We start from the raw sequence: 18,733 nt of genomic DNA, 5'->3' as shown, positions 1-18,733 counted from the left end.
TAAATAAAATAAAACACCCTACTCCCGCACAAATCCGATCACATAGTCTCCTGTGTTCTAACCCGGCATAAAAGTATGACTATTTCACATTCCAATCTTCTGCACATAACAGAATAGGTTTGGTTTTTTTACATATATTTGATGGTATTTTGGGAGAATAGAGGAATATCTATTTAGAAATACTTATAACATATTCTGCTACGTACAGAACATTGGAATGACAAATATTTACAGCAAATACATAGTGAAACCCTTTATTAAAAAGGAATATTGCATAAATGTGTTTTAACATGTCTTCATCTACCTTACTGCAAAGGGCTCATGTTCAGTTCATGGACTGAACAATAATAAAATCATTATTGAATCATACAGAAAACCAACAGCAACACATGCTACATGCGTCTAGTGTACAATATCCACCCACAAAATAGGGTTCCCTGCAGAATACCTACATTTATACAGAAATTGTACCACTGGAGAATCTTTTAAGAAAGCTGCAATGAAATTAAGTAGATTTTGTATTTATCAAAATTATTACTAAAGCCTATTAAAGGACTTTAGCACACAAAAAAGCTTGACAATCAAATAGGTTTCATTTCTAAATAGAATATCCAAAATACCTACATTTATAATATCTTTAAAAAATATTGGCATATTGTATTACCTGGCACTCAATTAAATAGCCACTTACCTTTAGTGCATAAATGTACATATGAGCATACAACCTAAAACAACATTTTGGTGACAAGTAGGGATGGGCGAATGTTTCGAAAATTTGAAGTTTAAACCATTTGTTCAAATCGAATTTCAAATTTTTGTTTTCGAATTTTTCAACAACATTCGAAAATATTCGTTTGAATCATAGAATGTTTATCTATGTCATTTTTTTTTATCCCATTCAATTTCAAAATGTAATATTCAAATTTGAATGTGGAATTCAAATTCTAATGTCACATTCGAATTCGAAATAGTATTTCTAGTCTAATACTGTGTTTTATAAATCTAATATTCGAAGTCGAATTAGATATAGTTTTTCTAGTCTACAACTGTGTTTTACAAATGTAATATTCGAATTTGAAAGTGACATTCGAAAACTGTAAACAGTCAATAGAATTTTTAAGAATATTCGTTCTTATCAGCATTCAATTTTGTAAATCCATTTTCTACAATAAACATTTGTTCTAACATTCGAATATAAACACATTCGCCCATTCCTAGTGACAAGCCATTATGATAGAAATGCCCAAAAGCCCATCTACATAGAGAATATATAGCCTGTCCAATGTATAAAGTCTGCCCCCACATGGTGAAAACTGGAAATAACAGATCTGGCAAAATTTGGATATACATTTAAAAAGGGACACTGAAACCAATGTTTTTCTTTCGCGGTTCAGATAGAGCATGCAAGTTTAAGCAACTTTCTAATTTACTCCTGTTATCAATTTTTCTTTGTTCTCTTGCTATCTTTATTTGAAAAAGAAGGCATGGTTCAGAATACTGGACAGCACTTTTTTATTCGTGGGTGAATGTATCCACCAATCAGTAAGAACAACCCAGGTTGTCTGGGCATCTTAACTTACATTCTTGTTTTTCAAATAAAGATACAAAGAGAATAAAGACAATTTGATAATAGGAGTAAATTAGAAAGTTTCTTAAAGGGACAGTCTACACCAGAATTTTTATTGTTTTAAAATATAGATAATCCCTTTATTACCCATTTCCCAGTTTTGCATAACTAACACATTTATAATAATATACTTTTAAGCTCTGTGATTATCTTGTATCTAAGCCTCTGCAAACTGCCCCTTTTTTCAGTTCTTTTGACAGACTTGCAGTCTAGCCAATCAGTGCCTGCTCCCAGATAACTTCTCGTGCACGAGCACAGTGTTATCTATATGAAATACGTGAACTAACACCCTCTAGTGGTGAAAAACTGTTAAAATGCAATCTGAAAGAGGTGGGCTTAAAGGTCTAAGAAATTAGCATATGAACCTCCTAGGTTATGCTTTCAACTAAGAATACCAAGAGAACAAAGCAAAATTGGTGATAAAAGTAAATTGGAAAATTGTTTAAAATTACATGCTCTATCTGAATCATGAAAGTTTATTTTGGCCTAGACTGTCCCTTTAAAATTGCATGCTCTATTTGAATCATGAAAGAAAAAAATTGGGTTCAGTGGAATGTCAATTTATTGTATTAGTCAAATTGGGAAAGACCTCTAGAAGTCTGCGCAAGAGTAATATTAAGGTTTTATTGCTGTAATAAAGCATTAAGCAGTGGGTTACACTCAATATAAAATCATTGCAACATGTATTCATCATTTAAAATGGATTTTACCAAATTAATTTGTGCAGGGTCCATTCCTTTCTATCACAGTAAGGCAAAGAAGCAACTTAAAGGGACATGAAACCCAATATTTTTTTTCCATGAGTCAGATAGAACGTATAATTTTAAACAACTATCCAATTTACTTTTATTATCTATTTTGCTTTGTTCTCTTAACCTTTGTTGAAAAGCATACCTAGGTAGACTTGGGAGCTGGCTGTGGATTGGTGGCTGCACAAATATGCCTCTAATTGGCTTACCAATGTGTTTAGCTAGCTCCCAGTAGTACTTGCTGCACCTTCAACAAAGTATACCAAGAGAATGAAGCAGATTTTATAATATAAGTAAATTGGAACGTTCGTTCAAATGTGTGCTCTATCTGAATCATGGAATTAAAAATGCTTGGGTTTCATGTCCCTCCCTTTAACCTTTGATTTGATTGCTAGGAGACATCTACAACAGTTCCAGTCCCTTTTTTGCCTATTCTCAGTAAAGGACCTTTGTTGCAAAAATCATGCGGCAGTAGAACTTAAAGGGACACTGATCCCAATTTTTTTCTTTCATGATTCAGATACATCATGCAATTTTATGCAACTTTCTAATTTACTCCTATTATAAATTTGTCTTTGTTCTCTTGATATCTTTATTTGAAAATCATGAATGTAAATATTAGCAGCCAGCCCATTTTAGGTTCAGCACCATGGATAGCGCTTGCTTATTGGAGGCTGACATTTACCCACCAATAAGCAAGCATAAACCAGGTTCTCAACCAAAAATGGGCTGGCTCCTTTGCATCAAATTCCGGCTTTTTAAACAAAGATAAAAAGGGAACGAAGAAAAATTGATAATAGGAGTAAATTAGAAAGTTGCTTAAAAATTGCCCGCTCTATTTGAATCATTAAAGAAAAAAAAAATTGCGTTTAGTATCAGCCTACTTAACTCACTAAAGGCATTAGCTACACAAGTGCTCATTTGGAAGAAAACAAGTAATGTTTTGGTGTTAACACAATCTGTTTCTTTTTTAAGATTACTTTGATAGAATATTTTTTTTTAGTACAAAAAACATAATTTATGTAAGAACTTACCTGATAAATTCATTTCTTTCATATTAGCAAGAGTCCATGAGCTAGTGACGTATGGGATATACATTCCTACCAGGAGGGGCAAAGTTTCCCAAACCTCAAAATGCCTACAAATACACCCCTCACCACACCCACAAATCAGTTTAACGCATAGCCAAGAAGTGGGGTGATAAGAAAAAAGTGCGAAAGCATAAAAAAAATAAGGAATTGGAATAATTGTGCTTTATACAAAAAAAATCATAACCACCACAAAAAAAAGGGGTGGGCCTCATGGACTCTTGCTAATATGAAAGAAATGAATTTATCAGGTAAGTTCTTACATAAATTATGTTTTCTTTCATGTAATTAGCAAGAGTCCATGAGCTAGTGACGTATGGGATAATGAATACCCAAGATGTGGATCTTCCACGCAAGAGTCACTAGAGAGGGAGGGATAAAATAAAGGACAGCCAATTCCGCTGAAAATAATCCACACCCAAAACAAAGTTTAAATCTTATAATGAAAAAAAAACTGAAATTATAAGCAGAAGAATCAAACTGAAACAGCTGCCTGAAGTACTTTTCTACCAAAAACTGCTTCAGAAGAAGAAAACACATCAAAATGGTAGAATTTAGTAAAAGTATGCAAAGAAGACCAAGTTGCTGCTTTGCAAATCTGATCAACCGAAGCTTCATTCCTAAACGCCCAGGAAGTAGAAACTGACCTAGTAGAATGAGCTGTAATCCTTTGAGGCGGAGTTTTACCCGACTCAACATAAGCATGATGAATCAAAGACTTTAATCAAGACGCCAAAGAAATGGCAGAGGCCTTCTGACCTTTCCTAGAACTGGAAAAGATAACAAATAGACTAGAAGTCTTTCGGAAATTTTTAGTAGCTTCAACATAATATTTCAAAGCTCTAACTACATCCAAAGAATGCAACGATCTTTCCTTAGGATTCTTAGGATTAGGACATAATGAAGGAACCACAATTTCTCTACTAATGTTGTTAGAATTCACAACCTTAGGTAAAAATTGAAAAGAAGTTCGCAACACCGCCTTATCCTAATGAAAAATCAGAAAAAGAGACTCACAAGAAAGAGCAGATAATTCAGGAACTCTTCTAGCAGAAGAGATGGCCAAAAGAAACAAAACTTTCCAAGAAAGTAATTTAATGTCCAGCGAATGCATAGGTTCAAACGGAGGAGCTTGAAGAGCCCCCAGAACCAAATTCAAACTCCAAGGAGGAGAAATTGACTTAACAGGTTTTATACGAATCAAAGCTTGTACAAAACAATGAATATCAGGAAGACTAGCAATCTTTCTGTGAAAAAGAACAGAAAGAGCAGAGATTTGTCCTTTCAAGGAACTTGCAGACAAACCTTTATCCAACCCATCCTGAAGAAACTGTAAAATTCTAGGAATTCTAAAAGAATGCCAAGAAAAATTATGAGAAAAACACCAAGACATGTAAATCTTCCAGACTCGATAATATATCTTCCTAGATACAGATTTACGAGCCTGTAACATAGTATTAATCACAGAGTCAGAGAAACCTCTATGACTGAGAATCAAGCGTTCAATCTCCATACCTTCAAATTTAAGGATTTGAGATCCTAATGGAAAAAAGGACCTTGCGATAGAAGGTCTGGTATTAACGGAAGAGTCCATCTGGTGGCAAAGTGATAAAACAACAGGCTTGGAAGAACAGCAGCAGAAATGGAAACAGGTCCCAGGTTCAATTCTAGGCTGGATTATGACAGATGTGCATAAAGCCGAACTTAGAATATTGTGCGCACAATAACGTATTACCTCATAGTAGTCAATGGAGCAAAATTGGAGAAAAAAAAAAACCCTACTCGCGCTTAAACACTATTGCATATTATGCATGGGACAAGCATAGGGCTATCCTACGAACTAGATAAGTTTATACTGTTAGGTAAGGTCGGGCAGACTTGCTGGGCCTATGGCTCTTATCTGCCGTCAATATCTATGTTTCTATGTTTCTATGTCCACGGTTGGCAAGTGGCCATCCGGACAAGATCCGCATACCAAAACCTGTGAGGCCATGCTGGAGCCACCAGCAGAACAAATGAGCACTCCTTTAGACTCTTGGAAATTACTCTTGGAAGAAGAACTAGAGGCGGAAAGATATAGGCAGGATGATACTTCCAAGGAAGTGACAATGCATCCACTGCCTCTGCCTGAGGATCCCTGGATCTGGACAGATACCTGGGAAGCTTCTTGTTTAGATGAGAAGCCATCAGATCTATTTCTGGAAGTCCCCACATTTGAACAATCTGAAGAAATACCTCTGGGTGAAGAGACCATTTGCCCGGATGTAACGTTTGGCGACTGAGATAATCCGCTTCCCAATTGTCTATACCTGGGATATGAACTGCAGAAATTAGACAGGAGCTGGATTCCGCCCATACCATTATTCAGAAATGCTTGAGCCTTCACTGGATTTACTGGGACACGGGAAAGAAAAAATCTTCTTGCAGAAGGCCTTATCTTGAAGCCTATTCTGTACCCTTGTGAAACAATGTTCTGAATCCAAAGATTGTGAATCGAATTGATCCAAATTTCTTTGAAAAATCGTAATCTGCCCCCTACCAGCTGGGCTGGAATGAGGGCCGCACCTTCATGTTGACTTGGGAGCTGACTTTGGCTTTATTCCAGACTGGAGATGGTTTCCAAACTGATACCGCTCCTGTAGGGGAAGGATCAGGCTTTTGTTAATTATTGTGACGAAAGGAACGAAAACGATTAGTAGACCTAAATTTACCTTTAGATTTTTTATCCTGTGGTAAAAAAGTTCCTTTCCCCCCCAGTAACAGTTGAAATAATAGAATCCAACTGTGAACCAAATAATTTATTACCCTGGAAAGAAAGGGAAAGCAAAGTTGACTTAGAAGACATATCAGCATTCCAAGTTTTAAGCCATAAAGCTCTTCTAGCTAAAATAGCTAGAGACATATACCTGACATCAACCCTAATGATATCAAAGATGGCATCACAAATAAAATTATTAGCATGTTGAAGAAGATTAACAATGCTATGAGAATTATGATCTGTTACTTGTTGCGCTAAAGCTTCTAACCAAAAAGTTGAAGCTGCAGCAACATCCGCTAAAGATATAGCAGGTCTAAGAAGATTACCTGAACATAAGTAAGCTTTTCTTAGAAAGGATTCAATTTTCCTATCTAAAGGATCCTTAAAGGAAGTACTATCTGCCGTAGGAATAGTAGTACGTTTAGCAAGAGTAGAGATAGCCCATCAACCTTAGGGATTTTGTCCCAAAACTCTAATCTGTCAGATGGCACAGGATATAATTGCTTAAATCGTTTAGAAGGAGTAAATTAATTACCCAAATTATTCCATTCCCTGGAAATTACTTCAGAAATAGCATCAGGGACAGGAAAAACTTCTGGAATAACTACAGGAGATTTAAAAACCTTATTTAAATGTTTAGATTTAGTATCAAGAGGACCAGAATCCTCTATTTCTAATGCAATTAAGACTTCTTTAAGTAAAGAACGAATAAATTCCATTTTGAATAAATATGAAGATTTATCAGCATCAACCTCTGAAACAGAATCCTCTGAACCAGAGGAATCATCAGAATGATGATGTTCATTTAAAAATTCATCTGAAAAATGAGAAGTTTTAAAAGACCTTTTACGTTTACTAGAAGGAGGAATAACAGACATAGCCTTCTTAATGGATTTAGAAACAAAATCTCTTATGTTAACAGGAACACTGAGTATTAGATGTTGATGGAACAGCAACAGGTAATGTAACATTCCTAAAGAAAATATCTGCATTAACAAGTTTGTCATGACATTCATTACAAACAACAGCTGGAGGAACAGATACCACAAGTTTACAGCAAATACACTTAACTTTGGTAGATCTAGCATCAGGCAGCGATTTTCCAGAAGTATCTTCTGATTCAGGGTCAATGTGAGACATCTTGCAATATGTAATAGAAAAAACAACATATAAAGCAAAATTGAACAAATTCCTTAAATGACAGTTTCAGGAATGGGAAAAAATGCCAGTGAACAAGCTTCTAGCAACCAGAAGCAAATAAACAATGAGACTTAAATAATGTGGAGACAAAAATGACGCCCATATTTTTTGCCGCCAAAAAGGACGCCCACATTATTTGGCGCCTAAATGCTTTTAGCACCAAAAATGACGCCACATCCGGTAACGCCGACACTTTTGGCGCAAAAACTTCAAAAATGACGCAACTTCCGGTGACAAGTATGACGCCGGAAATAAAAACATTTTTGCGCCAAAAAAGTCCGCGCCAAGAATGACGCAATAAAATGAAGCATTTTCAGCCCCCGCGAGCCTAACAGCCCACAGGGAAAAAAGTCAAATTTTAAGGTAAGAAAAAAATTGATTATTCAAATGCATTATCCCAAATAATGAAACTGACTGTCTGAAATAAGGAATATTGAACATCCTGAATCAAGGCAAATAAATGTTTAAACACAAATATTTAGAACTTTATATAAAAGTGCCCAACCATAGCTTAGAGTGTCACAGAAAATAAGACTTACTTACCCCCAGGACACTCCTCTACATGTAGTAGAAAGCCAAACCAGTACTGAAACGAAAATCAGCAGAGGTAATGGTATATATATATATATATATATATATAAGAGTATATCGTCGATCTGAAAAGGGAGGTAAGAGATGAATCTCTACGACCAATAACAGAGAACCTATGAAATAGACCCCGTAGAAGGAGATCATTGAATTCAAATAGGCAATACTCTCTTCACATCCCTCTGACATTCACTGCACGCTGAGAGGAAAACCGGGCTCCAACCTGCTGCGGAGCGCATATCAACGTAGAATCTAGCACAAACTTACTTCACCACCTCCACGGGAGGCAAAGTTTGTAAAAACGGATTTGTGGGTGTGGTGAGGGGTGTATTTGTAGGCATTTTGAGGTTTGGGAAACTTTGCCCCTCCTGGTAGGAATGTATATCCCATACGTCACTAGCTCATGGACTCTTGTTAATTACATGAAAGAAAGCACTCTTTTCCTATCCCTTTAACTATTAAGTTCTATGAGAAATGCTTTAAAAAAAAAAAAAGATTAAAATGATTACATTAGACAAACACTAATAACTATAATGAGCATTCTTTCCAATCTTCTGGAAGGATTGGAACACAGAGCGCATCCACGACTCAAGGTGAATCTAACAATTTATTGTGAGAATACAATTAATTGCACTTACAAGAAGATAAAAATAATTATGCCTTGATAAAAACAGGTCCATGAAAACAACTCTGGATAGTAGATCCGTGCAGGAATAGGTTAGAAACTCTGTCTCCACCTCCCGTAGGCTCCCCGCTTGATGTTACCACTATGAACTTTCTCAGTCTTTATACGGCTAATACAATACTAATGGATGTCCAAACAAGCCTTCCTTACGTCTACGCGTTTCGTCCTGCTCCAGAGAGTTTCTAACCTATTCCTGCACGGATCTACTATCCAGAGTTGTTTTCACAGACCTGTTTTTATCAAGGCATAATTATTTTTATCTTCTTGTAAGTGCAATTATTTGTATGCTCACAATAAATTGGGTTAGATTCACCTTGAGTCGTGGATGCGCTCTGTGTCCTATCATTCCAGTGTATTCGTTGTCAGTGCATTCCTTAGTGCCCTGGGAGAAGCAGCACCACCACCAGCTCAGCAACACAGGAGAATTACCCAGAGGATGTGAGAATACCCAGTGGAAATAAAGATTACTGATACTAGTTTTTACCATACTCCTTGAGCCATGAGGTAAGTAAGTATCTACGTCAAGCTGTATTTTAATTCAATTTCAAATGTTATCAAGTATTTTCTGAGTGGACATAGGATACTATTAATCAATTGTGTATACAAAGTAATTATTGTTAACACTCACACATGAAATACGAATTATAATCACTAATATATTTGTATAGGAATTTTTTATAATTTTTATTTTGTAACTATAACGGTACAGACAGTTAGCACAGTAATTTAATTTTGGTGTTCCTTCCAATCTTGGAACAAATAAAAACAAAACAAAAAAAACACATTAGGAATGGTGGTACCGAGTTACTTTTATTACAAAACGAAACAAGATGGGTTTTCCTCCTAAATGCAGTTTTCCCAAGCATAATAATTATTGGGTATATCTATTAGAATAACACGGATATCAAATAAAGCACAAAATATCAGTATAACAGTAAGACAGATTCACATGTTATGATATGAGACAGTTCTCCTTAAATTGATGTTATTTCAGTAGTGCAAAGTTTTAATATTTTTGAATATTTAAATATTAGTATATATGCATGTTAACATACTGCCAGTTCATTTAATATAACAACTTACCTTTAAGAAGAATTTAATTTTTGTGGCATTAATAGTTCATGTGATATGAAGTGACCTTTACACAACTGTACATTATAAACCAATAGTTCACATAATCTGCATTGTGTACACCTGTTGTCATGGTTACTATAATGTACACACATGGAAGACACTTACCACAGTGAAGGTGCGGCGTTGGTCAGCTACAACACTTAGGGCTCCAGATATTATGAACTAGAGGAGAGGAAAGCAACCGAGAGTGCTCAGAAAACAATCATTTCAAAAGATTAAGTGTAACATTCAACAATAAATATATAACATTTAAAAATAAAAACTATATAAATTGTAAAACTAAAACCACTGTTATAGCCGATACATTGCCAACGCCTTTTTATATTTGCTATATAAAAGGAATTTGTGAGACTCCAAAAATAGCTGAAAGCCTATACAGAACAAACATTCATAGTCTGTGACATAATTCATCAAATGAGAGATATCTTTTCTGAACATGACTGCGTAAAAACATGTTATACTTACCTGATAAATTATTTTCTTTCCTGGCATGGAGTCCACAAATCCATTAAATTACAAGTGGGAATTCAACTCCTGGCCACTAGGTGGAGGCAAAGAACACCCCAGCAAAACCTGAAGTATCCTCCCATTACCCATAATTCCCAGTCATTCAGCCAAGGAATTATGGAAAGAGAAGAAGACAAAGGGTATAGAGGTGCCTGAGGTTTAGAAAAATTACAAAAAGCCGTCTTAAAAATAAGGGCGGGTCGTGGACTCTCCATGCCAAGAAAGTAAAGAAAGAAAATAATTTATCAGGTAAGTATAAATTATTTTTTCGTTCCAATGGCCACAGAATGGAAGGGAAGGATACACAAGACAGGTGAACCTAAACAGAAGGCACCACCACTTGAAGAACTTTCCTCCCAAAAGAAACCTCAGCTGAGGCAAAAACATAACATTTGTAAAATTAGGAAAAGTATGCAATGATGACCTAGTGGCTGCCTTGCAAATCTGTTCCACAGAAGAATAATTTTTAAAGGCCCAAGAGGAAGCGACAGCCATAGTAGAGTGATCCATAATTTTCTCCGGAGACTGCTGTCCAGCTGTCTCATAAGCCAATCGAATAACACTTCTCAACCAGAAAGAGTAGAAGAAATGGCCTTCTGACCACTCCGTTTACCTGAAAAGACCGCAAAAAGAGCAGAAGATTTACAAAAATCTTTCATAGCCTGTAAATAGAACCTAAAGCATGCACAATATCCAGATTGTGCAATAACTGCTCCTTCTTAGAGGAAGGATTAGGACAAAATGAAGAAACAACAATTTCTTGGTTGATATCGCATTTAGAGACCACTTTAGGTAGAAAACCTAATTTAGAACAGAGAACCACCTTATCCGCATGAAGAATAAGATGAGAAGAATCACACTGTAGAGCCAAAACTCTACGGTCAGAGGAAATTGCCAACAGAAACAAAACCTTCCAAGACAATAACTTGATATCAACAGAATGCATAGGCTCAAATGGAAATCAAAAGGAGCCTGCTGTAGAACTTTAAGAACCAGATTAAGACTCCAAGGAGGAGTAATTTACTTAAACACAGGCCTGATTCTAACCAAAGCCTGGACAAAAAAGTTTGAACATCTGGCAAAATTGTCAGACGCTTCTGCAGAAGAATTGACAGAGCCGAAATCTGACCCTTTATGGTACTGACTGATAACCCCTTCTCCAGGCAAGACAGAATACGGGGAAGTCTCACCTGACTCCAAGAAATACCCCTAGATCCGCACCACTGAAGGTATCTACACCATACCTTATAATAAATCTTGCGAGAAACAGGCTCAACCTTTACAGAAAAACCTTGTCTGGACAAGACTAAGCGTTCAATCTCCAAGCAGTCAGCTTCAGAGAGACTAAGTTTGGATTGAGGAAGGAACCCTGAAGTAGAAGATCCTTCCTAAGAGGCAATTTCCACAGGTAAATGACAACCTCACTAGGTCCGCAAACCAATTTCTGCAAGGCCATGCTGGAGCTATTAGAATCACCGAAACCTGCTCCTGTTTGATACGAGCTATCACCCAAGGAAACTGATAAATTAGACCGAAATCACATGGCACTGCCAGGGCGTCTACCAGAGCTGTTCGAGGATCTCCTGATCTTGCTTCGTATCTTGGAAGCTTGGCATTTAGACGAGATTCCATCAGATCCAGCTCCGGAACTCCCCAATTGAGGGTTAACATTGAAAAAAAACTTCCAGAAGGGAGAGCCCATTCCCCTGGGTGAAAAGTCTGCCTGCTCAGATAATCCGCTTCCCAGTTATCTACCCTTGGGATATGAATGGCAGAGAGATGACAATTGTGAGACTCTGCCCACTGAAGAATGAAAGTCATCTCCGCCATAGCTAATATGCTCAGAGTTCCTCCTTGGAGGTTGATATAGACCACCGAAGAGATGTTGTCCGATTAAAATGGGATAAACTGGACAAAAAAAAAAAAAAAACTCAGTTGAGACCCTACTGATAGAGCATAGAGAATTGCTCTCAATTCTATGATATTTATAGGAAAGGTAGACTTCAGTCCAAAAGTATTTGAGCTCTAAGGGACCCCCAAACTGCTCCCCAGCCTAACAGGCTGGCATCCGTGGTCACAATCTCTCAAGAAGGTTTCAGGAAACAAGAAGTACCCTTAGGTAAAAAGGTCCTGAGAGATCCACCAAGACAGAGACATCCTTGTCTGAGAGTCTAAAACTATCTCCAGAGATCCGAGTGGACTCTGTTCCATTGATTGAGCATACATAACTGTAGAGGTCTCAGATGGAAGCGGGCAAACTGAATAATGTCTATGGATGCCACCATGAGACCAATTTCTTCCATGCATACAGCTACTGATGGACAAACAGAGGACTGAAGAGAACGACAGGCCTCCAGAAGCTTGAATTTTCTGACCTCCATCAAAAAAAAATCTTCATAGATACTGAGTCTAAGATTATCCCCAGAAAACATACCCTGGTACTTGGCACCAAGAAACTTTTACCTAGATTCACCTTTCACCCGTGAGAGTGGAGAATAGATAACACAGAATCTATATGGGAACTTGCTAACTGAAAAGATGGTGCCTGGACCAAGATATCATCCAGGTAAGAAGCCACCACAATCCCTAGAGATCTGGCCACAGCCAAAAGAGCCGCAAGAACCTTCATAGAGATTCAAGGAGCAGTGGCGAGGCACGAAAGACAGGGCTACAAATTGGAAATATCAATCCAAAAAAGCAAACCTAAGGAACTTGAAATGTTCCCTGTGGATAGGCACATAAAGATAGGCATACTTTAGGTCTATAGTAGTCATAAACTGAACATCCTGAACGAATAGAGGGAGAATAGAAGGAATAGTGTCCATTTTGAAGGATGGGACCTTGAGAAACTTGTTGAGAGACTAAGTCTAGACTGGGTCAAAAAATTCCCTGACCCTGTTCTGCTAGAGCAACTGGGGTAATCACTCACAGAAAGGACAAATCCCTCACGCAGTTTAAGCCACTGCCAAGGATCTGGAATGTCACGAATCCAAGCCTGCTTAAAAAAAAAAAAAAAAAATTCCTTTTCCACCAGTAACCATGGAAATGATTTCTGCCAGACCAGGACCAAATTAAATCTTACCCTTAAAATGTAGAGCTTGAATTTAGAAGTCACATCCGCAGAACAAACCTTTAACCAAAGGGGCTCTGCGGGTTAGTATCGCAAAACTAGAAAACCTGGCTCCCAGCCTAACAACTTGCATACTGGTATCACAGATAAAAGTATTAGCCGGCTTTAGAGCCTTGACCCTATCCTGTATCTCCTCTACAGTAGTCTCTTCTGAAACTAGATCAGACAGTCACAGCAATAAGAGGCTGCACCAGCAACTGTCGCAATACTAGAAACTGGTTGCCACTGCAAACCTTGATGAATAAACATTTTTCAGTTTCTTATCCATAAGGTCTCTAAAAGAGGAACTATCCTCACTAGGAATAGTAGTTCTCTTGGCTAAAGTAGATATAGTGCCCTCTACTCTAGGAACAGTGCGCCACAGATCATACACTGAATCAGCCACAGGAAAAATCTTTTTAACACAGGAGAGGGGTTAAAAGGAACACCCGGCTTCTCCCATTTCTGAGATATGTCAGACATGCGATCTAGAACAGGAAAAACCTCCACAGACTTAGGTTTGACATAAAAAAATCTATTCAGTTTATTAGCATTTTTAGGGGCCTCTGCAACAATTTCAGAGTTATCCAAAGTAGCTAAAATCTCCTTCAAAAAGAAATGGAGATGCTCCAGTTTAAAAATTTAAAAATTAACCTCCTCAGTATCTATTGTACTAGGAACTGTAGATGCTGAATCAGAGATCTCGCCCTCAGAAGCTGCAAAGGAATGATCCTCGCTAGATAACTGAGGAAGAATCAGAACCCATAGAAATGTTCTTAGATTTCCTCTTCCTTTTACCAGAACTAGGAAAAGCACTTAGGGCTGCAGAAGCTGCAGAAGTCAACTGCACAGCAAATCTTTAGGCAAACAAACACTCAGATTGAGAGGAACCGCAGGACACTGCATGTGAATCTGTTAAAGACTGGGACATGTTAGCAGAAAGCTGAGACAACCCTTGAACAGCATTATCCTGAGAAAAAGAAGGCTCATATAAGGAATCCTTATTCTTAGATAAAAACTTTATTAAGGCAAGGGGAACAAAAATGCACAGGAGGTATAACCTGGGCATCAGCACAATAAAGACATTTCTCAAATGACAGAAAGCTTGGGATCGGCTTCCATAGTAAATAAAATAGCCCTTTATTTCCCTTATGCTCCAATTTCAATTTTAAAAAATAGAATACAATGCACCTCTACACCCCCTAAACAAGGAACTCCTACATGCTGTATCTTTCTCACCTAGAAGGTAAAAGCACTTACCTGTGGATCAGCTGTAGGGCAGGTACAGCAAACAGGTGTGACAGAATCCTCATTGGCATAGACCTGTAGATAGAGAAAAAACAGAGTAACCAACCCTGGTTTTCTATATAGGTGTAGCAAAAATGTTGGAAGGTAAGCAAAGACATCGCAGTCTTCCAACTGCTAAAAGCCACCATTACTCTTACTAAAGAGAATTACATGCACACCATAACCCCAATCCTTACTTGCAGGGAAAAGTACCCAATAAAGGATTAACAACTTGATTTCTTCAGACACCTTCTTCGCACCTCACCTACAATGTTACGCAGGCAAAGAATGACTCGGGATTGTGTGCAATGGGAGGATACTTAAAGGGAAATTAAACACTTTGAGATGGTAATATACATACAATATATATATATATATATATATATATATATATATATATATATATATATATATATATATATATATATATATATATATATATATGTTACAGAAGCATTAGTTATTTTGTTGTGAAGAGCTTATTTCCCAGCAGCAATGCCTGAACCAGCAAGCCAGCGCCTAAGAAGGGCTCCAAGAAAACCGTAACAAGTATCATTTCATAAAGAGTTAACTCTTTTTTTTCAGCTTTTAGAAACTATTGTCTAATCACCTCTGGAGCCAGACTGCTAATTGATAAGATGAACTTGTAAACTTGTTATCTTAAGTACTGTAATCCTATTGTGGCCTGTCAAAGGACAGTGCTCTCTATCTAAATGTGTGATGGGGGATTTTGTGCTTCCCCCCCTCTCCCCCTGGGAGTGCCCTGTGTGCAGGTAACCTTAATAAAAAGCAGGCTGGGCATCCCAGTCCTGAGTTCTTGTTTGACCCTCAATCGCAGCGTTGACTCGTTTTTGTGGGCAGAAGGGTATCCTAGCGGTACTGCAGCTAAGGGAGATTATTCTATATTTGCGAGACTCATATAGAATACTATGGAAAGCAGCTTCTCCCCTCTTTAGCAATAGGGATCCAGGCTACTAAGCGGTCCATCTCTCAGCGAGACTAAGGGTAACCGTAACATTTGGCGGCAGCGGCGGGATTTTCCTGGATTTCCTAGGAGAGGTACAGAACGGATGGAGAGCGCTTACGAAAAATTGAAGCGTACAACCCAAAAGGATTTACTTGAAAGCAGAGGGGGGTACGCCAGCAACCGGCCGAGGAGAGAGCTGATCGCAGAATTGACCGAACTGGATCAGAGCTTCACAATGGCGGAAACACCGACCACGATTAGTGACGAAAAAACCAGGATTGTTCGGGAAAGGCTCTCATTATACGGGCCGAACCCCTCCATGGAATTGGTACAGCAGTTGATGGCAGAGGCGGACGAGGATATACGAGAGACTCGAGCCCACGAACTCAACCTAGCGAATGCACACCGCAATGCTGAAGCCCCGCAGGTAATCATCCCTGTCGAAAATGCTGGGAGGCCCAAGATACCCTATGCGGCATTTCGACCCTTCCTAGAGAGCGAGACAGGGATTGATGAATATTTGGCGGACTTCGAAAGGCAATGTGCCCTGCACCAGATTCCCAACAGAGAGTGGCCCACGATATTGTCTGGGAAACTATCCGGGCGAGCCCTGGAAGCCTTTCGTACTCTGGGTGCTGAGGAAGTGACACAGTATGAGCTAGTTAAGGAGACACTGTTGCGACGGTACGCTGTAACTCCGGACACGTATCGCCGACAGTTTCGGGGCACGGAAAAGAAGCCTAACGATACCCATATGGAATGGGCGCACCGAATGCGGAGAGCGGCAAATCACTGGCTGAGCGGAAGTAAAGCGGTGACTGGGGTGGAAATTTTACAATTGTTTCTCTTAGAACATTTTTATAATGGCATGGAACAGCAAGGGAAGGAATGGCTGCGAGACAGGCGGCCTTCTACCTTAGAAGAAGCAGCCAAATTGGCCGATGAACATTATGACTCCCGTCTTCACGAACCCATGAACTACCGAGCTCCAGCACGGGTCGAACCCAGAGAGGTTTACCGTGCACCCCCTCGTACTGAATTCCGAGCCCCGGTGCCCACAAGGCCCGTCCGACACTCAGGACCACCCAATAACAGCTCTGAGCGTCCCAGACCGACTTGCCACCGATGCAAGCAACCAGGGCATTTCATGGCTAGCTGCCCCCTTAATACGCACCAGACACCCAGGAATTACAATTACCCCTCTGGGTCCTATCGTCCGGCCCGGGCCCTCTGTGTTAACCAAGAGGCCCCTATGGAGGGATATGTGGGGCCGCTTCATGAGGCAGACCCTGTATATGCTGCCTCAGATAACCGCCAGCACCATCGGCAGAGGGTATGGCTCGAGGGGCGATCTACCGAGGGATTGCGAGACACAGGGGCTACTATCACGCTGGTACAGAGTCATTTGGTGCCAGAGCACAAGCGATCCGGACAGACTGTGGCCGTTAGAGTGGCGGGGGGGGATGTGTACAAAATTCCAACAGCTAAAGTGCATCTTGATTGGGGAGCGGGAAAGGGGGCTGTGAACGTGGGCCTAATGGATAATTTACCTGCCGAAGTACTACTGGGCAACGATTTGGGCCCCATGACTTCTGCCTATGCTCCAGTATGCAACAACGAGGCGGACCCAGTGACTACACGGGCCCAAGCCCGGACGGAGCGAGAGCTCTCACCAGTGCGGGAGACACAGGTAAGACCTACCCCGACCTTGCCTGACAGGTTAGGCCCCATACCCTGGGACACCCCAGATGCTTTCGAGGCAGAGTCTAAGACTGACCCGACCTTACACAAGTACCGGGAACGAGCAGAGACCGGAGGGGGCGGGGCAGATAACGAAACATTCTTATGGGAAAAAGGGAAACTATACCGCTGGACAGAGAAAAGGGGACAGCGTAGGCGACAGCTGGTAGTGCCCCACAAATACCGTCAAGAAATCCTCAAAATAGGCCACGACATCCCCTTAGCAGGCCACCTAGCCGTTACCCGTACCCTACACCGCATTACTCACACGTTCTTTTGGCCAGGGGTGCACGCTGACGTTAGAACTTACTGTAACACCTGCGATGTGTGTCAACGAGTAGGAAGGCGAGGCGATCACCCTAAAGCCCAGCTAGTAAATATGCCCATTGTAGAGGAACCCTTCAGCCGGGTTGCTATTGACCTAGTGGGACCACTGGCTACCCCTAGTCCCTCCGGTAAGCGATACATTCTTACCGTAGTGGACTACGCTACCAGGTACCCAGAGGCTGTCGCCCTATCCAACATACAAGCGGATACGGTAGCGAATGCACTAGTACAGGTGTTCTCCCGGGTAGGATTTCCAAAAGAAATCCTATCCGACCGAGGCACCCAATTTACGGCTGAATTGACCCAACAACTCTGGCAGGTTTGCAAAATTAAGTCCCTCCTGAGCTCCCCATACCACCCCCAGACGAACGGGCTGTGTGAGAGGTTCAATGGGACCCTCAAGCAAATGCTCAAGACGTTCACTCAGGAATACCGAGACTGGGAACGCTTCCTGCCGCACCTCCTATTTGCTTATCGGGAGGTGCCCCAGGAAACGACAGGGTTCTCTCCCTTCGAGTTGCTCTACGGAAGAAAGGTACGGGGACCCCTAAACCTGATCCGGGAGCACTGGGAGGGAGAGATGGAGGCTGACGGTGTCCCCATTGTGCCATACGTGCTGGAACTCAGGGACCGAATGGAGCAATTAGCCAAATCCGTGCGGGCTAATCTCCAGTTGGCCCAGAGAAGACAGAAAGTATGGTACGATCGGGGGGCCCGAAAGAGAATCTTCACCATAGGACAAAAGGTGTTAGTACTTAAGCCGGTGAAGACAGACAAATTGCAGGCGTCCTGGCAGGGTCCCTACCAGATCGTAGAGAAAAGGGGAGACACCACTTATGTGATAGCTAGCTGCCACGACAACAATCTTAGAAAGACATTCCATGTAAACATGCTCAAGGAATATTTTGAGCGGCCAGAGAACGTGACGGCCGTATGTTGTTCCCCTCAGGAAGACCCCGACAGTTTA

At 40.1% G+C, this 18,733-nt stretch overlaps 1 protein-coding gene across 3 annotated transcripts in view; it reads right to left on the bottom strand.

The window, feature by feature from the left end:
• Positions 1 to 18,733, bottom strand: part of LOC128640066 (uncharacterized) — an 81,283-nt gene that overhangs the window by 16,553 nt on the left and 45,997 nt on the right. For all 3 annotated transcript variants that reach the window (XM_053692389.1, XM_053692387.1, XM_053692388.1), the window contains exon 4: positions 9,935 to 9,991. In XM_053692389.1, coding sequence (XP_053548364.1) covers positions 9,935 to 9,991 — 57 coding nt within the window. The remainder of the gene's footprint in view (positions 1 to 9,934; positions 9,992 to 18,733) is intronic.

The sequence above is a fragment of the Bombina bombina genome, chromosome 9 (assembly GCF_027579735.1).
Source record: "Bombina bombina isolate aBomBom1 chromosome 9, aBomBom1.pri, whole genome shotgun sequence".
In the NCBI taxonomy this organism is placed as follows: domain Eukaryota; kingdom Metazoa; phylum Chordata; class Amphibia; order Anura; family Bombinatoridae; genus Bombina; species Bombina bombina.
This window is presented reverse-complemented; position numbering and strand designations above follow the sequence as displayed.